The sequence below is a fragment of the Carcharhinus amblyrhynchos genome, chromosome 10 (genome assembly GCF_965287045.1).
Source record: "Carcharhinus amblyrhynchos chromosome 10, sCarAmb.v2.hapA, whole genome shotgun sequence".
In the NCBI taxonomy this organism is placed as follows: domain Eukaryota; kingdom Metazoa; phylum Chordata; class Chondrichthyes; order Carcharhiniformes; family Carcharhinidae; genus Carcharhinus; species Carcharhinus amblyrhynchos.
In genome coordinates, this window is record NC_137333.1 from 67,574,995 (window position 1) to 67,597,017 (window position 22,023).

The window sequence follows — 22,023 nt, forward strand, 5'->3', positions numbered from 1 at the left end:
TCTCTCCACATATCCTGTCAGACCTGCTGAGTTTTTCCAGCATTTTCTATTTTTGATTGACATTGTGTTGTCTGCAACAGAGAACATTTGTGATGGGATGGGAAACTCAGGAAGTACAAAGTCATATTGAGAATGGGATAATATCCTAAGGGAACTAGAGAATTGGTGGACTGACATGGACATCCAATCCAAATCAAAAGGGTCCCAGATTCATTGTCTGCAACCATGACATGCTGCAGCGCTCAGACATCAAAAGCAAAAAGTGTCCCTCAGCAGTCCTGGCACTGCCCCTTTTGCCAGGAGTGGCTCAGCTTTCTATTATCTTCAAGATGGCGCCGGTGCCTGTGACTTCACGTCCGGCTCTAAGCAGGCGCTTCCTGTCCGGTCGCTATGGTATTGTGATCCTCAGCTGGTGGTCTGGAGTGAGTATCTGTCGGAATTTAAAATACCATCTCGGTTTGGACCCCGAGGATTAATTTTTTTATCTATATAATGTGCGTACCACTCCGCCGATGGAAGGTGTAACGAATGGGAGGTAAAGGTGGGATCAGTGTTAGGTGTTATGGGCAAGGTTTGTGTTGCGGGTGGATGTTGCGGATAAAATCTCCTGGGACCCAAGCTGCGGTTATCTGATGCGGATCTAAGGAATAAACCCAACTCAGAGTAAGGAAGGCGCGTCTTTCGTTTTTCACTTTCATTGGGTATGTGAAAAAAGCATGAATCTTTCGCCCCGGTTAAAGTGCGTTGCTGAAGGAATTGGCAATGTCCCTCGCTTGTATAATTTGTTGCCCCACAAACGATGCATTCAGTGTGGTTAAAGGTTAAAACGCGAAAGGTTTAGTTTTTATCTCTGCGCATTAAGTGCAAGGCAACAGTTTGAGATATGGGATTTCTATTCACTCAGTGCCCTGTTATTTCGGATTCTCTAGCCTAGCTTTTGTATCCACCACACCGGATATTTAAACAATGGCATTGTTCTACCGTTAAGTCGTATCTAAATGTTAGTAAGTGTTGCTCATCGCCAAGAAAGTTAAAGCTATCTTGCTTTGTCTTTCTTAGTTTTATTAATGTGAATAACTAAGGGGGTTGGGGTGGCACAGTGGTTAACACTGCTGCCTTACTGCACCAGGGACCCGGGTTCTATTCCTGGCTTGGGCCACTATCAGTGTGGAGTTTGCATATTCTCCCTGTGTCCGTGTGGGTTCCTCCGGGGGCTCCAGTTTCCTCCCACAGTCTGAAAGGCGTGCTGGCTAGGTTCATTGATCCAACAGGCACCAGAGTGTGGTGACTAGGGGAATTTCACAGTAACTTCATTGCAGTGTTAATGTAAGCCTCACTTGTGACTAATAAATAAGCTTTAATTCTTTTAACTAAAATGCACCATCAAGCTGCTTGAATCAGTATCAAGATCAATACAGTCGAAATGAGTGGAACTTTGTAGCTGCATCATCAGCATCTTGGTTAAGTTGCATATTTTTGCACAAATGTCTGAAATATTCTGATGCTGTGTATTTACAATGATTTTTAAGATCAGTTATGTCAGTTGTATTGGCAAGGAACGGTTTTTTTAAAATGAAACTATCAGTCAAAAGACTTACATAAATTTTAACTAGACTTTTTTATTAATTGCATTTTTTTGGTATATTACTGTGATCGGGAATAATTTACTTGTAGAAGAATACTTTTTAAAATATATTTTTCTTTCTGTTTTTAGATTGACTCAGGGCTAAGCTACTCTTTCAAGATCTCTTCTTGAGGTACGGAGATGTGAGTGGTCCAGAAGCACTTAATTCTATAGCTCCTCCTACCCTTTAGGGTGTGTCAGGCATTTATTTAGTAGCAGGCTGTGTTAACACAGAAACACTACATGTGGGAAAAAAAATCACTGTGTGCCACAGCGTTTTTTTAAAGTGTTATCATTCCAATGGAAACTGTCACTTTTAAAAAATAAACTTGAATTTCCAGTTAGCAGCTGAATGGATGACATGACAAGATTTCACTTTTGAGACACTTACTATAACAAAGACTAAAATCACTACTGACCAAACACTACTTCAGTAGAAAACCTTTAATACAACTGAGAAAACCCATGATGAAATATAGGTTACACTATCTTTTAAATAAACATTCAGCTCTCCCAGAATTAGTCCAAAATGAGCTCTCAAGGATTTACTTGAGGGTTTGTTTCTGATTTTTGGTATCTCCTTACCCACCTGCATTCTTTTAACTTCAGAATTGTCTTTCATGGTGAGTTTTCCTAGAGACCCCTGGCCGCTAATTAATACTTGGTAAATCTTCCAGCCTTATTTTAATTCCCTACAATTTTGGTCTTTCCAATCCAAACACAAGCTTCCATTAGTATTAGCATGCTCCATACGACCTTCAGCCTCTCGCTGCTCTCTACCTCAGACTCTCGGAGACACCCTGTCTGTGATATAAAGCAATATTTTCATAAAGCCTGTAACGCATTATCAAGAGTGGATCCATGGTTGCTGTTTCCATTTCAGAGCCCATCACTATGGTAATATAAATCACATGGGCTATGTATCCATTTGAGATGCTGATTAGTTATGCTTAAGAGTCCCTCTCTCAATTTAGAATGAAATGGAAAGTTTAAAGCACAAATGTTTACAATCAGATTTTCTCAACACTTCAGGAAGTTTGGAGGCTCGTTGGGGTAAAAACCGGAGAGTTTCAGATCCGTTATTTCGGCAAGGCCCCCAGTCAAATCTTATGCACTCTGCACACCAGTAGGAGGAGTGGGCGGGGCCTAAATCACCCAAAAGCTTGCTGATAGCAGCAGACAGCACCATTGTGCACGTACAGGTTTCTGTGCTCTGAGACCAGCAGAAACCTGTTGCTGTCTCTGCTGCTATAGCTGGCCTCAATAGCCCAGCACCCCAACAACCCACCCCGGGCTACTGCAGAGTTCAACAACCTTTAGCAACTACCCCTGCCTGGAACGATTACAAATCCCAGCCCATGTTGATTGTTTGTTTCTCCCTCTCTCCCTCCCCTCTCCTCCCCCTCCCCTTTCCACTGATTGCTGTGCAGAGTGCGAATTCGTCCTCCCATCCTGTTGAATGGCCCACCCCAGGCCATGCTCCACTTGGCCCTTCTGCCTTGGCATTGTCAGGCTGGCACTGCCCCCCTCCCTTGGCCATTATGTCTGGTCACTGTTGATGGTTGATGATTCTCGCTGGAGAGAACCTTCTCCGGCAAGGCCACAGAGGCAAGTGAGCCAAGATGATTCTGTCCTGGGCTCGCTAATTACGTTTAAATGAACATCTAAGTAAATTTAAATAATATATTCAGCCTCGCATCAGATATCCAGTGCTGGTAAGTTTGTGAGAGGCAAGAAGTTGGGTACAAGCCTGATTTCTTGGCTCTGTTGCAATCTTACCAGTTCGCCCTGGCTGGTGGGACGCAATGGTAAAATCGCTCCCGTAGTGTATCCACTGTTAGCACACAGGCTTCTGCCATTGACTCCAAGCAGAAATACATTGCACCTTCTTCCTAGTAAAAAGATCTAGACCCCCTTTAATCTCTAACAATTAGTTCACTCAGGTGCTCTGTCATCCTTCATAAAAAGTCATATAGCCCCTTTCATTTTATCTTAGGTTAAAGACACAGTCCCAAGACACAACAATCTTAAAAACCTTATAATTGTAACACATCTCGCCTAATGAATGAAAAACCATCACCATATTGATGGGTTTTCATAAATGCTATCCAGTCCTAATGCTATTAACCTATATACATGTAACAGTTAAGAGTTCAAACCCACTGCTTCCTCTTATATATGTGGGAATTTGTTTCACTGCTCACAGCTTCATCCTCTGAGATGTGTCAGTATAAATCTCCATTCTCAAGATCATTAATTTCCCATTATTTCAAATTGAATGTTTGGCAATTTTATCCTTGACCTGGTTATGTTAACCCTGTCAACAACATCTTCTGATGGTCCCTCTGGCTTTTGCAGATGTAAACAGTAGACCTAAAGAAATCTCTTCATAATGATTTTTACCCTTTGGATCCAGCTTCTGTTTATTATCATTAGAATCAATGTGTGAATCTCTTGGTCCGAATTCTAACATTTGACTTCCATGTTCATGGCTACAGGTTTTTAATATCAAAATCCAGATTGCCAACCATCTCTGTTGTCTTTTCCATGCCTTTAAACACAGGATTATGGTTCTCTTTCTCTCCTTTAAAAATTTTGCTCAGGTTATGTTAATGTTCTGTTAAAAAAATCTTTTTTTTTTCAGCTCTTGCATGCTTTTATATTATTTCAGTTCCTTGTCTACCCAGTCAGCAGGAGCCACAATTTTTAAGTTTTGCTTTCTGTACTAGCACTCAAAACTGTCCTTGTAGTTCCACAGTAACACCATCGGTTAGAGTCAAGTTAGTTTGAATTGATTGTCCATTAGCCTGGAATTCTGCTGCTAAGTTCTGTTTTGACACCTGTGGTTTAGGACATGCAGGCAGGTTCAACCCGTTATCAGTTGTTTTAATTCTTTACTGTCAACCTAAGGCTTTGGTATCTCTTCTATTTCAGAAGTTTGATCTTCTAATTATTTGGGCACCTTTTGAGTTGAACCATTATCTTTTAACAAATTCAGAAACAGTAGACATTGGCACAAAACTACTGTCAGATTTTTCAACTTTGAACAATCAGCTTTCACATGCTCTATTTTATGAAAAAAAATAACATTATTCTTCTTGAATCATATTTATCTCTCACACAGACTCTTTCACTACTCTGAGAAGCAACTGTCTCTTTCTTGCTTTTCACCTAATTGTAATTATTGGTATCTTCATTATCACTTAATTTCTCTCTCCCAGCTTCTCTGTGATTTAGAAGCTAAGGTTCGTTGCCCTTTGAGTTTGTTGGATAATTCATAATTATCATTCAAAACTGCAGCTTCCCTTGTTTTAGAAACTTTATGGTCTAGGTGAAACTTGATTCCTAAAGAAATATTGATTTTTAAAAATTGCTCCACGAACAACATCTTAAGGTTTTCAAAAGATTGATCAAACTTCATTGCTGTATATCATTAATCAAATACTATTTTATTTTTGCCTAGCAAATTTCACAAAAGCCCAATTCTACCTCTTCCTAAGATTTCTAAACTTTTGTCTATAATCTTCTAGGAGGAATTTGTACACATTAAGCGTGCCATACATGATCTGCAGATTGCATATCAGAAAGAATCATATAAACCGCCATTGATTTCCCTACCTTACGTTGTCAAATAACCACTCAGAAATCTCAGTAGGAACATAGACAAATGAATGAACTCTCTTCCTTAAACAAAGGCTTGTACAAAATCTGGATAAATTTGATTTAATTTGCTAACTTTTTTTGAGCTATACCTATGTTTGAAAGTAAGAGATAAATTTCTTGCAAAGTGTATTTGTAACAAAAATATACAGAATATTTTACCTTTGCAGATTTGAGGCGTGAAACCAATTCAATCATGGATTCAGCTTCCAGGGCTGCTTGCAATGGAGTGACTGAAAGGAGAACAGTCTCTCTAGTTGCTGAAACACATGGCAAACAGGTTTTGAATGTACTTCAGAACTTCCGGGAGCAAAACATATTCTTTGACTTCACTATATTTGTCAAAGGAGAAAAGTTTCCATGTCATAGATGTATTCTGGCTGCATGCAGTGATTTCTTCAGGTACTGTAAATTAAAGGCATATTTTTTGGATATTGTTTGTATTGTCAACTGTAATGTATGTATTTTTGCATCCTTTTGGTTAAACAGTTATACAGCGAATACATAAGTGAATTTTGTGATCTGCTGTACAGCCTTACAAAAAAAATTTATTAGTGTCACAAGTAGGCTTGCGTTAACACAGCAATGAAGTTACTGTGAAAATCCCTTAGTCGCCACAATACAGTGCCCGTTTGGGTACACTGAGGGAGAATTTAGCGTGGTCAGTGCACCGAACCAGCACATCTTTTGGACTGTGGGGGGAAACTGGAGCACCTGGAGGAAACCCACGCAGACACAAGAAAAACGGGCACACTCCGCGTAGGCAGTGACCCAAGCTGGGAATCGAACCCAGGTCCCTGGCACTGTAAGGCAGCAGTGCCACCATGCCGGCCCACCTGCCAACTGAAGTGGTGCTATGCTGTCAATGATTTTGGTATAGTCGATTTTCACATCTTTAGTGGAGCTTGTACAGAATGAAATATCAAAACAACAGAATTCAACGTTACTAAAACAATGCAATAATCAGATGTAAGTATCATGAATTTACCTATGTTCCCTGACTGCCTCAGATTGGAAACTTTTAAAATTTCAGTCTAGACCAAGGTAATTCTGCCTCACTTTGCTTCCTCTGAGAGTTTGAATGCTACTTGAATTTACAAGGTTCCTCACAGTGGACAGTGGTTTCCATAAGTAGACTTATCCCAAATGATCCAAAAGCTGCACCTATTCTATAATCTGCCTTTTGTGAAATTGGATACCCTAAGGAATGATACTTGTCCTGTTTGCAGAGATTTATTGAACAATGTTGTCTCACACCCCATTACTAACCGCCTTCAAAATGGTGGATATCAAGCAGAGATCTAGGGGGTGATTTTCCAGAGAGAGTCAGAAAATGCGATTCTCTCCAGGGAGATTTCATTTCCTGACTTTCCCCGCCCCTCCCTGGTAATGTCACAAGGTCAATGCCCACAAAAGGCAAAAATCTCATTTTAATGGATTTGAATAAGTTTTAATCTTATTATCCAGTCCCGGCCCCCGGTTGGTACCGTGCCTTATTTACATAGTTCATTTACCCAGAATATTCTAGTTTACATTTCTCTGCATTGAAGTCCATGCCCACTCCCACTAACTTGTCTATGTCCCCCTGTATTTTCATTCCGAGGTCCCTAATTTATCAGGAACTCTGATTTATTCAAACTTATTCCTTTGATTTTATATCTTTAGTATTAATATAAATTGAAAACAAAAGGGATTCTGGCAGAAGTTTCTCAGTGACACCAGTACCCACATGTCATCCAATTACTCTAACCTTTCACTTTATGTGCTAATCACTTTTGTATGAATGGTTCAAATGCTTTAATACCAACGCCTTAATTTCCATAAGAAGTCACTTCACCTTATCAGACACAAAAGCTGAAATATACAACCATCGTATTCCCTTTATGGATTGTATTCCCCCCAAAAAATCAGTTCAGTTTGTCAAGCATAGCTTGCTGATTGTTTCTCTTTTACACATGCCATTGAATATTTTTCTCCAACTGTAATTGAATTTTTAAGGCAGCCAAAGCAGCTCCTCTCTATTGTTTGTGTATTATTGGAATTTCTATGAAACCTGTGTTACATGTCTCTAATCTCATTATTGCTTTAGATATTTTGGGTTAACGCTCATTTAAGTTTTTTTGTAACTTCCACAATTGATATATTTCAGTCACGAATGCTTTGGTGCATACATTTTTGTCTGTGCTAGCACTTGGCTAGAGCAGTCCAAAACTAACTCCCACTTTCCTGCTTGCTCATCATAGCCCTGCATGCTCTCTGCTTCAGATATACCAGAGTTGACTGTCACTTTAATTTTCTGAATATGAATTAGGAAAATTACATACTTAGATCTGTTTAGAGTTTTTAGAAAAAAAATTATATTTGTGTATGTGCAGAAAACTTGCTTAAAATGTAATTTGAAAAATGTAATTAATATGGTTCAAATAGAAGCTGCAAATCATGCAAGAAATTTTTACAATTTGCAATTTCTGTAATGTCATAGTGAAGACAATAGTTATGTCACTGTTTCCCTTGCAGAGCCATGTTTGAAGTTCACATGAGGGAAAGGGATGATGGAAGTGTAAAAGTCACTAATTTATCTCCGGAAGCTGTGAGGGCATTTCTGGATTTTGCTTACACAGGGCGTGCAGAGATTTCGGAGACCAATGTTGAAATGTTCTTTCAGATGTCCTCATTTCTTCAAGTGTCCCTGCTAGCTAAAGCCTGCAGTGATTTTCTCATCAAAACCCTTGATCTCACCAACTGCTTACAGCTTTTGTCTCTATCTGAGGGTTATGGTTCTACTACTTTGTACAATCATGCTTTGCTATTTGTAGTGCAGCACTTCTCTCTTCTGTTAAAATCAAATGATTTCTTAGAAATGAATGTTGGACTATTAGAAAAATGCCTCGAAGCAGATGCATTGAATGTCCCTGATGAGGATACTGTCTTGAATGCTGTTCTTCAGTGGACTCAATATGATGTTAACATGAGAGAAAAGCATTTGCCTCATTTGATTAATCTTGTGAGATTGCATCAGCTGTCCAAAGAAACTCTGGAGGACTTTATGAAATCTGAAAGTTTACTAGCAAATAGTCCTGAATGCATGGAATCCATTCGTGATGTTCTTGATAAACTTGAAGAGCTTAATGGGCTCTTTCCTGATGCAAGGCCATCTACAACAGAAAAATACATATTTGTTCACAAAACTGAAGAAAATGGTGTGATTAAGCATACATTTTGCTATAACATTGAAAATGATACCTGGAAGGAGTTACCTGCTACAAACATTATTGATTTTCCTGGGTCAAGCCTGGTTACCTTTGGAGAAAAAATATTTATTACTGGAGGATGTATGATTAGCTGCAGTAAATCTATACGATTACACATTGCAGAAAGATGTCATGATGCAACTGACCAGACATGGTGCTACTGCCCAAGGACAAACAACTTCACTTCTGTTTCATCAATGAAAAACTCTCGGACCATGCACACGTCTGTTATTGCAATGGATCAGCTTTTTGTAGTAGGTGGAAAAACCAGAGGAGCTCGAGAAATCCGAAGTCTTCTAAATGTTGAATCCTACAACCCTCTTACCAAAGAATGGAGATCAGTGAGCCATTTGCCAAGAGGAATTTACTATCCAGAAGCAAGCGCTTGCAATGACATTATCTATGTTCTTGGATCTGAAGTGGAAATAGCTGATATTTTCAATCCATCATTAGATTGTTTCTTCAAGTACAATGTGTCCTCTGATCAATGGTCAGAACTTGTTGCAGAATTTGGTCAGTTTTTTCATGCTACTCTTGTGAAAGCTGTCCCAGTAAATTGTATGTTGTATATTTGCGACCTTTCTACTTACAAAGTCTATAGTTTTTGTCCAGAAACCTGTGTTTGGAAAGGTGAGGGCTCATTTGAGTGTGCAGGCTTCAACGCAGGGGCTATTGGGATATCAGACAAGATTTACATTTTGGGTGGAGATTATGCTCCTGATGAAATCACAGATGAGGTACAGGTGTACCACAGTAGCAGATCTGAATGGGAGGAAGTATCACCAATGCCCAGGCCTTTAACGGAATTTCATTGCCAGGTGATTCAGTTTAACAGATATAGGGATCCCTGGAAAAGTCAATTGTAATGTCCATTTTCAATTGGTGAGAAATAACTTTCTTTTTAATCCCAACTATTTATTTATATTTGCTTTTAGTTCAAACAATTATTAATTTTCAAGGTAAATCTCTCCCCAAAATTGTGTCAGCTTACTTTTCTCCAAAGGCAAGAATGTTGTTCCATAGATACAGTAGTTGTCTACTCCCTCACCCAATGTCTATTTCTCATCTTGTTCTAGAATAATGAATACTGGCAAGCTTTTTAACAGGACTACCACAAACTTAAATCTTTTGTCACTTATATAATTCTAACAATCAGAGTTAACACAGTTTTATGAAAGGAAAATTGTGTTTGACAAATCTCTTAAATTTCCTTGAGGATGTAACAAGCAGGGTGGATAAAGAGAAACCAGAAGATGTGTATTTGAATTTCCAGAAGGCATTCAGTAAGATAGAACATAGAACATTACATCACAGTACAGGCCCTTCAGCCCTCGATGTTGTGCCGAGCTGTGTCCAATCCCAAGATCAAGCTATCCCCTCTCTATCATTCTGGTGTGCTCCATGTGCCTATCCAATAACCGCTTGAAAGTTCCTAAAGTGTCTGACTCCACTATCACAGCAGGCAGTCTATTCCACACCCCAACCACTCTGAGTAAAGAATCTACCTCTGACATCCCTCCTATATCTCCCACCATGAACCTTATAGGTATGCCCCCTAGTAACAGCCACATCCACTCAGAGGCTACAGAGAAAATAGTCTCTGCATGTCCACTCTATCTATCATCATCATATAAACCTCTATTAAGTCGCCTCTCATCCTCCTCCGCTCCAAAGACAAAAGCCCCAGCTTCCTCAGCCTTTCCTCATAAGACCTACCCTCCAAACCAGGCAGCATCCTGGTAAATCTCCTCTGCACTCTCTCCAATGCTTCCACATCCTCCTTATAGTGAGGCGACCAGAACTGAACACACAATTCCAAAAGTGGTCTCACCAACATCCAGTATAGTTGCAGCATAACCCCACGGCTCTTAAACTCAAACCCCCTGTTAATAAATGCTAAAAAATGCCACATAAAAGGTCACTACACAAGATAAGAGTTCATTGGGTTAAAAGTAATATATTAACATGGACAAAGAATTGGCTAACCAACAGAAAACAGAGAGTCAGGATAAATATGTTATTTTGAGGTTGGCAAGCTAAATTGCAGGATGCCAGATGGATCAGTGTTGGGGCCTTGACAATTTATAGCCCCTATTAATGATTTGGGTAAAGGAACTGAGTGTACTGTAGCCAAATTTGCTGATGACACAAAAATAGGTGGGAAAGCAAGTTGAGGAGAATACAGTCTGCAAAAGGAAATAGGGTAAGTGGACAAAAAAGTGGCAGATAAAGTATAATGTGTTGTGTTTTGGGATGTGATACTAGGGACCATGGAAGTTTAAACTTTAGTGTGTGTTCTCATACATGGCTGTTTCTTATCTATTTCCTGCACTGATATATATGACATCACTTCCAGTGGAAACATTAATACAACAGAGCTTCACTAAAAAGTATTAATCTAAATACATAACGTATCCCCCCCCCAACCCCCGGTAAATTGATCATTCCCAACAAGTGCAATGTGAATAAATCAGACAGTCTGGAGGCTGTCGTTCTTGGAGTGGTTGCCGGTGAACCTCTGGCATCGTCTTCACATTGACGGTAACCTCTGATGTTTTCGTCTTTCCACTGACATCATCGGCGTTTGGTTTAACCAGTGATGATGTGGGAACTGGAGGTTGTCTCTGTGTCTGATCAAAAGGTGAGGCGTTCCTTTCCTCAACAGTGTCTATTAGTGTTGGGGTTATAGGAAGGTTCAGGTCATGATTTTGGAGGGTTGAACCTAAATTTTCCATACGCGCCAGTTGTGGTGGATCTGTTTTTGCAGCAAACAACTGATCCACAGGTTTCCTCCAGGTAACATCACCTTTGGTCTGGAGAGTATAAGAAACAGGTACAATCTGTGCAAGGATTGTGGCAGGAACTCATTTCTACCCTTAGAGTAATTCCTAGTGAAAACTCCTTGTTCTTTGTGGAAAACTCTATGCTTTGACTTGCTTTCCCGCTGTTCCATTTATACTTGCTGTTGTACAATCTCTTTAGTTTCCGAAGGTTTCAACAGATCGAGCACAGAATGTAGTTGTCTTTTCATCATTATTAATGCAGGAGAGGTCTTGGTCGTGGAATGTGCGGTATTCCTGTACACCACTGGGAACTTGTTAAGATGTTGGTGCAGCAAACCTTGTTCTCTGGTTGCTGGGCTCAGGGCTGCTAACCTGCCAGGGCTGGCCCAGAGTCTGTAAGCCATTGCTGTGTGCAATCCTGGAGAAGAATCATCAGCATATTAAAAATGATTTTTTTAAAATTTTCTTTGAATATTTTTCTTTATCACATATAAAAATATTGAATATGGGGGGAAGGCTGTTTGGCTGACAGTCAGGCATTATTCAATTGGCTAATAAGTCTTGTTGCTTTCCAATCAGCATGGAAAGGCAGTACATCACAAGGATGGATATGTTGGTTGATGAATGGCTGGAACATGGGGCAAATCATGTGTTGAAACCTCCTGGAATACTTAGTCACAGTTGGCAACCCTACCTGGGCTCCATTAATTCTGCCAGCTTCAAACATTCTGATGTTAGCAAATCAAGACTTGGGCTAGGATTTTCCTGTCCTGAAATGGGATGAGCCTTTTAACATGCCTGATCCAGAATCGGCCTGCCTCCAATTCTGCTTCAGGTCTACTTGTTTGGGTGATAAACCTATCTCCTGGCCAATTAAGGTCCCAACCCCTGGAAATGCATGCTTCCCAGCAGACTGTCGACACAGGCAAATTCCCAACCCAGAACTGAACCAACTTGTCTCCTGATACCCATTTCTGAGGAGGAAATTCAGCTTTTAATCTGTGCAGCGTTAGGAAGTGGCATCAATACAATGGATGGAGATTTTTTAAATTTCAGCGTTAATGGATTTGTTCAAACAGTATAGTTGACTGTCAGTGTAGGATTGGATATTTGAGTGAGTGTACAGTGCATTTCAGCTGCTAGTGTGGGTGAGTCATTCTCTTAATTCACATTTTTTTGCTGACCTTGGGGCCCTTTCTTATTGAATGATGGAATGATCTTTGTCTGTACTGGCTCCATTTCCTGTTCACGTTGATCTGCTAAATTATGCAGGTCACCTCACACCATAGTACTGTAAAGCACTCTTTGTGATCTTGAGAGAAGAAATTTTTCTCAATTTTGTCCAGACACAAAGTGTTTCTTTAGCAAGTCTCTACTTTTGCTGTAGTGCTATGGCCTACAGTGTCTCTTTGTTCACCTGAGACATACGAGTTCCACAGAAGTATCAGAAGGATGTATGTCAGAAGGAGAGAGTAAGGCCTTTCAAGGATCAACAAAATCAGCTATATGCAGATCCACAAGAGTTGGATGAAATCCTAAATGAATATTTCTCATCAGTATTTACTGTTGAGAAAAGCGTGGATGTTAGGGAACTTGGGGAAATAATTAATGATGTCTTGAGGAGTGTACGTATTACAGAGAAGGAGGTGCTGGAATTCTTAAGCGCATCAAGGTAGATAAACCCCAAGGACCTGATGAAGTCTATCCCAGGACATTGTGGGAGGCTAGGGAGGAAATTGCAGATCCCTTATTTGAATCATCGATAGTTGCAGGTAAGGTGCCTGAGGATTGGAGGATGGCAAATTTTGTGCCTTTGTTTAAAAAGGACTGCAGGGAAATGCCAGGAAACTACAGGCCGGTGAGCCTCATCTGTGGTAGGTAAGTTGTTAGAAGATATTTTGAGAGACGATCTACAGACGTTTAGAGACACAAGGACAATCAGCATGACTTTTGAGAGTGGAAAATCATGTCTCACAAATTTGATTTTTTTTTGAAGGGGTAACCAAGAAGGTAGATGAGGGCAGTGCAGTTGATGTTGTCTACATGGACTTTAGCAAGGCCTTTGACAAGGTACCATATGATAGGTTGTTGCATAAGGTTAAATCTCACGGGATCCAAGGTGAACTAGCTAAATGGATACAAAATTGGTTTGATGACAGAAGCCAGAGGGTGGTTATAGAGGACTGTTTTTCAAACTGGAGGCCTATGACCAGTGGTGTGCCTCAGGGATCAGTGTTGAGTCCAATGTTATTTGTCATTTGTATTAATAATTTGGATGAGAATATAGGAGGCATGGTTAGTAAGTTTGCAAATGACACCAAGATTGGTGGCATAGTGGACAGTGAAGAAGATTATCTAGGACTGCAACGGGATCTTGATCAGTTGGGCCAGTGGGCTGACGAGTGGCAGATGGAGTCTTATTTAGACAAATGTGAGGTGATGCATTTTGATTGAACCAGGGCAGGACTTACTCAGTTAATGGTAGGGCATTGGGGAGAGTTACAGAACAAAGAGATCTAGGGGTACGTGTTCATAGCCCATTGAAATTGGAGTCACATGTGGACAGAGTGGTGAAGAAACATTTGGCATACTTAGTTTCATCAGTCAGAAAATTGAATACAGGAGTTGTGATATCTTGCAGAAGTTGTACAAGACATTGGTAAGGTTACACTTGGAATACTGTGTACAGCTCTGGTCACCCTATTCTCGAAAGAATATTACTAAACTAGAAAGAGTGCAGAAAAGATTTACTAGGATGTTACCAGACTTGATTAGTTTGAGTTATAAGAAGAGGCTGGATAGACTGGAACATTTTTGCCTGGAGCGTCAGAGGCTGATGGGTGAACATGTAGAGGTCTTTAAATAATGAGGGGCATAAATCAGCTAGATAGTCAATATCTTCTCCCAAAGGTAGGGGAGCCTAAAACTATAGGGCATAGGCTTAAGGTGACAGGGGAAAGATACAAAAGGGTCCAGAGGGGGCAATTTTTCACACCCAAGGTGGTGAGTGTCTGGAACAAGCTGCCAGAGATGATAGTAGAGGTGAGTATGATTTTGTCTTTTAAAAAGTGTTTAGACAGTTACATGGGTAAGATGGGTATAGAAGGATATGGGCTAAATGTGGGCAGTTGGGACTAGCTTAAGCTTAAAAAAGAGGCAACATGAACAAGTTGGGCTGAAGGCCCTGTTTCCATGCTGTAAACCTTTATGACTCTATGGCTCCTTTGCTCCCCGATTGCCAGTCTGTGACTTGCACACTGTTGGCTATAGTGGAATAAAAAAAAATGCATCGTTGTAGCTTCCAGGGATCTAGACACGTACCAACATGATTTTGTGGTGGTAACTGCAGAGCAGTTGCACTTTAAAGAAGTGTTAACTGGTTCTATTAGAAATGGCACCATTTCCCATGAACTTTGGCACAGTAAAAAGTCTCATAACACTAGGTTAAAGTCCAATAGGTTTATTTGGTAGCACAAGCTTTTGGAGTATCGCTCCTTCTTCTGGTGACTTACTGTGCTTAGCCCAGTCCAATGTCGCGTCTCCACATCATGGATAACTTTGATGGGTACGTGGGTCGTGGGTACGTCAATGGCAACCTGTACTCAGGAAACCCTGCAAATTGCTGCAAACCCCATAGAACTTGCCTGCTAGCTTAAGGGCGAACTTGAAGTTCCCATAAACCTGGATGAAGAATGTATCCATCACCTGTTTACTTGCAAGCATGTTATGTTGATTGGTTGATGTGAGCCATGTTCCTGATTTCACCTGTATGGAACCTGAGGTAGGAAAATATAGGGGCATAATTACCTTTATTGCTATGATCAAAGGATGGGTAGATGGTTATGTACCAGGAGGGTGCACAATTCTACCCTTGCCTGTTCTGTAATTATTGGTCCACAAGTTTCCTCTTGCTGCTGTTGCTCCGGTTCTCCTCTTTCTGCATCCACAAAGTCTTTTGAACTTGCCAAACTCTTCATTCTGAAAATGAAAGGATCAAGATATGGAAAAAGATAGCATATAATCCCTAAAAGCTCCCAGAATGCAAGCAAACCACTATCGTGCAGTTTCCTGACAAATTAAGGTTTGCAAGTGAACTTTTAAATAACACTCCCAGTTGTCATTCTATCTTGTTCTGTCCAATATTATTAGTTCCATCGTTCAGCATAATTTCTCATCATCAGTCAAAATAACTATCTAAGTGTGTCTGTCTTCTGCTTCAGGCAGTGCTGGAATTTACTACTAAATCATAAGTTTTTCTTCTCAAAGCCTTGATTTCACCAATAGCTTAATACCAGTCAGTTGTAATTCTACAACTTTCTGTGAAAGAACTTATAATGCATGACTTGTTTGCAAACTACAACAACAGCTTGTATTTATATAACATTCTTTACATAGTAAAACATCCCAAAGTGCTTCACAGGAATATTATGAAATAAAATTTGACACCAAACCACAAAAGGAGATATTTGGACAGGTGATCAAAAACTTGATAAGAGGTGGCGGCACAGTGACACAATGGTTAGCACTACTGCCCCACAGTGCCAGGGACCTGGATTCAATTCTTGCCTTTGCTGACTGTGTGGAGTTTGCGCATTTGTCCCATGTCTATCTGGATGCTACTGTTTCCTCCCACAGTCCAGGAGTGTGCAGATTATGTGGATTGGCCATGCTTAATTGCCCCTTAGTGCCCAGAGGTTTGTAGATTAGGTGGATTAGCCATGGTAAACGCACAGTGTCGCAGGGATAGGATGGGAGGTGAGCTAGGTAAGATGCACTTTCGGAGAGTCAGTGCAGAATTGATGACTGAATAGCTTCCTTCTCAACTGTAGGAATTCTATGGATTCTAAGTACTATCTTAAAGAAGTACTGAGAGGCTGAATGCCCAACTTCAGAACTTAAGAGTTTCTGTGTCTAAAATCAAGTGGAGCAATGAAAATGAAGGATGTGTAAGAGGCCTGAATTGGGGGAAGCAGAGATGTCACAGGGTTATAGAACTGGAGAAGAGTTAGAGAGGTGCAAGGCCATGGAGTGAGTTGAAAACCAGTATAACAGTCTTTAAACCAAGACTTTGCCCCCAAATAGCCAATGTTGGACAGCCAGCGCAGGGTTACAGCTGACGGAAACTTGGTGCTCGGGTAAAGGAAGCACATTTTTGTTCTGCTTAAGTTTGGACTTAACTTTTACTTCTGGCATATTATTTTCAAGGGATAGGAAAATTCAGTTAGTGGGGATGGTATGGAGGTGCACAGAGGTGGTGTACAACAAGTGGCTACCATTAGCTTCCCCCTCCCCCTGTCAAAAGTGAAAGTTGTCCTCATTGTATACTTGGTTGAAACCATGCTTGGAATTCTTCGACACATGCTGTAGCTTTCATGGAATCCATAATAAGTGTCAATTGCCATTTATGTCATTTCTTCAGATTTCCCCCAGATCTGCAGGGGTAAATATGGAAACTCCGGTGGAAAGTCAAGTTAGGAAGTTCTAAATGAATGTCACAATTTCAAAGTGATTCTGAAACACAATGTTGTGATTTTCCAGTGGTGAATGCACATATATGCACTTTCTATTTAACAAAATGCAAATATCATGAGTTATCATAGAATGTATACTCCTTTAAAGAATGCAGGAGGAGGAGCTGAAAATTACATCAAGGGAAATGCTGTCCTGTAGTCAGTAGACAGCAATGTTTGGCTATAAAGTGAAGTGCACTTTAGCTTTTCTATGTTCAAGGTATGATGTGGAGTTGCCGGCGTTGGATTGAGATAGTTCAGTAAGTAGTTTCACAACACCAGGTTAAAGTCCAACAGGTTTATTTGGAAGCACGAGCTTTTGGAGCAATGCTACCAAATAAACCTGTTGGACTTTAACCTGGTGTTGTGAGACTAGTCACCATGTTCAAGGTAAGAGAATTTTGAGAGATATTCCTCCATCTAATATTCACAATATCCTTCATCTTGAAGGACTGGTAAATTTCAGGAATAATCAGCATTTGGAATGGAATCTTGACCAGAAGAGACATGAAACATCATTTTAACTTTTGCTCAACTATTCAACAAAATTAATTATTCTGGGATTATTATACGGCAAGGCTTTAAACCTTAAAAGATAATGTTTTCAAGCATTATCAACATTTCATTTTAACTTGTTTTGTATTTATTAAATGGCCATGATATGGGAGTTATCTTTTCTGTTCCAGTGTAATATTACGTTTATTTAAAAAAAATATCTAATTTGCTTAATTCTGAACAAGATTGCAGAAATAAAACGTATGGGGTTGAAAGCTTGTGAATGTCTCCTTTTAAATTTGAATGCAATAGTTCTCCTGATAGGATAGGAATTTACAAAAGCAATAGGCAACAATTTTATCAGCTGTTGAAGTTGAAAATATAAAGCTCAGGTTTATGCTTGGTTTAGAAATGTAAAAAGATTAATCAGAGTTTAAAGTGAATACTTGGTAAAATTATATTTGTACGTATTTATTTATAGCAACGACTATATATAGCCTTTGAATGCAATAGCAAGCAAGGAACTGTTTTTCTTTTAACCCATTCTAATCTTGATGTTTGCAGCAGAGTACAAAGATTATGCTACTGTCCTTATATTGTGACATTTAACAATGAAGCTTCCAGGACCAATATTTAATATGCTGTATATGTATATTTTTAACCCAATGATGGAAAAAAATATGCTGTGGTGTAACCACCTTCGGATCAATCTAAACTTATTTAAATTGAATGCCCCTACAAATATTAGCTGAAATAAATGTCTGATGACTAAAATGATGTGTAAAGTAATGCAAATTATTTCTGATTACACCTTCTGTGAAGCGCCTTGGGATTGTAACACGATGCATTTGTTTTTAAGCTGTGTAATTTTTGTTGGTGAAGTTGAATATGTTGTAAACTTATTTTCTGCATATAGGAGGTAATAATTTGCATAGAAATACGGTGCACAGTATTTTCAAACAGCTCTGGAGAAACTCAGTGAGAAATTGAAGCCTACAGCACCAACTATTAAAATCTAAAATTTTAAAAACATTTAAATAATAAATGACTAGTATTTTTCATCTTTTGTAGCTATGGTCTTTTGTAGCTAATTACCCAAGTATTGATCCTCCATCTGACATTCCCCAAAACTTTATTTAATTCACACTATTCTGCTCGGAAGTCTGATCAAGCGTTAATAATTTTCTGCTTGTCAAAGTCCCTGATGTAAGTCCAAGTTTGGCTTGTACCAGTTTGAACCTGTATTCCATTGTCATTGAATGGCACACTTTGAAGATGTTGACTGGATTTACCTTTACTGTATCATTTAATATGTTTGATATTTTTAAAGTCCTCTCTGTCATGTACTTTCATGGATTAAAGTTTATCCGATCTTTCCTCAATCCAGTCACTTGAAATTTAGGAACCTAGTATACTTCATTTTTATCACCTCCAAGATTTGAAGTCATTGTATCGCTTGTGTCTATATGACTAAAACCAGACTTGCAGTTGGATTTGACCGGACTTTACAGTCTTATCAATTATGCTGTACTAATTAATGGTATAGTGCAACATTTTGGTTGTAGTTAGACTACAGCTAGTACTCATGTTTCAGAAGGGACAGAGATGGAAGGGAGGAAGAATTTTGTTTCATGCAGAGGATTACTAAAGATACAAGAAATACAGAACATGAGATTTTGTTTTTGGACAGTTAAATGTGGCAAACATTTGGTGTGATTTTGTAGCAGACTAATATTAAATGCTATTTCACAAAGAGTATATCTACGAATTTTAATAATTACCCAGATATTAAATGAAATTTGGATATTGCTAATGCTAGGAGTAAAACAATTAGAAATGCATAGCTGGACTAGAGACTGCTGCATGGAATAAAATGTCATAACAGATTATAAATTAAAATGTGCTGTCTTAATGCTTTGTGAAATTCTTAATTGAAATAAGCAACAACAATTTGCATTTATATAGCACCTTTCAAAACCACAGGATGTCCCAAACTGCTTCACATATAATTACTGTTGTGCTGTAGGAAACATGGCAGCCAATTTGCACATGGCAAGCTCCCACAAACAGCAATGTGGTAATGACCTGATTAATCTGGCCTTTATGATGATGATTTAGGGATAGTTATTGCCCAGGACACTGATAACTCCTCTGTTCTTCTTTAAAATGTTGCCATGGGATATTTTATTTGAGGGGGCAATTGGGGTCTTAGTTTAAAGTCTCACCCAAAAGATGACGTGCAGCAGTCCCTTGGCACTGGAGCGTCACCTTTGAATTTTTGTATTCAAGTTCATCTAACTCAGACGTAAGAGTGCTACCTATTCATCCAAGGCTAACACTAAAGCAATAAAACCTAAAGCATTCAACAAGAGCCTAACCAATGAAAATTTGACACAGACCCACAGAAGGAGATCAGGAGAGATGATGATCATGATCAAAGGTAAAAGCAATGAGGCAGAGAGATTTAGGGAGGGAATTGCCAAGCTGAGTACCTGGGTAGTTGGGTAATTGGCTACCATTGCTAGAGATTAAAATTGAGAATGTGCAAGATGCCAAAATTGAAAGAGACCAGAGATCTTGAAGACTTATATTATGCAGGAGGAGGTTCCATACATAGAAAGGGACACAACTTTTAAAAACAAAGATGTGAACAAAGAAATAATTTATATGACTGGGATTTGGTGTTAAGCAATGGGCAGCAATGTTTTCAATGAGCACAAATTCATGTAGGGAAAAGATGGGTGGCCATTCTGGGGTATGTTGGTAAAGTCAAGTTTAACAGTAATAAAAACATAAATGAGGTTTTCAAATGAACTGAGGCAGGGGCAGAGTCAAGCACGGTTACATAGGAGAAAGTAACGAGTTTGGTAACGGAGCAGATATTTGGTTGAAAGTTCTCAGGGTCAAACACAACACCAAGGTTGCAGAGTATCTGATACAGCTTTGGGTGGTTGTCAGAGAACTAAGTTTACGATGAGAGCCAGGAACAACGGTTTCCCATGTCTAAGTTGCAGCAAGTCCCATTCCCTTATCATTCCCATACTCACTGACTTACATTGGCTCCCAGTTAAGCAATGTCTTGATTTTAAAATTTCTAAGCTTGTTTTCAAATCTACCCCCCGCAATGGCCTTGTCCTTCCCTGTCTCTGTAATCTCTTCCAGCCTTTCAATTTCAAATATCTAAACCCCTCTTAATCTGAGCATCCCTAATTTTACTTGCTCCACCATTGGTGGACATGCCTTCAATTGCCTAGGCCTCAAGCTTTGAACATCTTTCCATCTCACTTTCCTTCTTTGAGACAATTCTTAAAACATGCATCTTTGAGCAAGCATTTGGTTATTTACCCTCATACCTTCTTAGGTGACTTGATGTAATACTTTGTTTTATAATGCTTCTATTAAGCACCTTGGGACATTCCTTATGTTAAAGGCATTACATAAATATAAGTAATTGTTGGTAGCATTAGTTAGAAGAAATTTCTGCACATGCAATATTGGATATCAGACAAGCAGTGTTTAAGCATATGTTGCAGCCTGCGGCAGGGACACAGGCTTTCTGAAAATCTGGATAGGCAATATAAAGCTTTTCACATTCCATTTGGGCTGTCAATTCCTCAAAAAAACATTTGAGGTGATTAATCAGGCAGGATATTTGCCTTAGTCTTGTTAGCTTCTGTTTACTAGTTAATTGCATTGTTCTTCCAGATTAGGATCTTAACATGGTCCAGCATTAGGTATCTCTGTGGATAGTGTTAAGAGTTTTTCCTTTCCTAACCCTTCTGGAATCATTCAGGAAGTGGGTTTGATCTCCACAGTGTTCGTCTGTGGTGGGCATCACTTTATAGATATTTTAAGAAGGAAAAAAGTAGGAAATAGTGACGGTATGCAAATGGGTATATCTCTAATATATTAAACATTCCTGCCTACTCAGAAGGTTGAGTAATCAATGTAAAAACAAAAAAAGTAATGCAAAATACTATTTAGACATCATTGTAATGCTGATTTATATATTTTTTTTATTGTTACTAATAAAGTTAATGTATTATGTTTTGTCTTAAATTTGCTACATTTCTGAATTTTAAGAGTAAGACATTAAAATAAAGCTCAAGCTTTACTGTCCCACAGTTGCTAAGCTTTCAGCTGTCAAACTCTTCCACTAGGCATTTGGGAGTCTTTTAAGAAGAAGTTGATCGGAATGCAAGACAGGCATGTGCCTATGAAAAGGAAGGATGGAAAGGCAGGTTTCAGGAGCTGTGGATGACCAAGGAAATTGTGAGTGTAGTTAAAAAAAAATGCATACATATGGTCCAGCAACTAAAAACAGATGAAGCATTTGAAGAATACAGGGAAAGTAGAAAAGAGCTCAAACAGTGAGTTAGGAGGGCAAAAAGGGGTCACAAAATATCCTTGGCAGACAGGATTAAGGAGAATCCCAAGGCATTTTATACATAAATTAGGAACAAGAGAGTAGCAAGAGAAAGAGTTGGTCAACTTAAGAACGAAGGAGGAAATATATAGAACCAAAGGAAGTGGGTGAGCTCCTTAATGAGTACTTTGCGTTGATATTCACAAAGGAGAGGGACACGGTCAATGGATGATGCCTCTGAGGGCTGTGTAAACCTTTAGAACAAGTCATCGTTACGAGGGAGGAAGTGTTATGTGAATTAGAAGCATTAAGGTAAACTGACAAATCCCCAGAG

General features: G+C 39.3%; 1 protein-coding gene across 9 annotated transcripts in view; it reads left to right on the forward strand.

Moving 5' to 3' along the window:
• The first annotated feature begins 344 nt into the window (after positions 1-344).
• Positions 345-22,023, forward strand: part of kbtbd3 (kelch repeat and BTB (POZ) domain containing 3) — a 151,062-nt gene continuing 129,383 nt past the window's right edge. For 7 of the 9 annotated variants that reach the window (XM_080197242.1, XM_080197246.1, XM_080197241.1 and 4 more), the window contains exon 1: positions 5,607-5,686. Coding sequence is in view for 2 of the 9 variants with exons in the window: in XM_080197249.1 (XP_080053375.1) it covers positions 5,481-5,686; positions 7,802-9,401 (1,806 nt within the window). In the remaining 7 variants the exon portion in view is untranslated. Of the gene's footprint in view, positions 423-1,714; positions 1,768-5,454; positions 5,687-7,801; positions 18,101-22,023 lie in introns of those variants that run through there. The other 2 variants (XM_080197249.1, XM_080197248.1) reach the window with 2 other exon arrangements.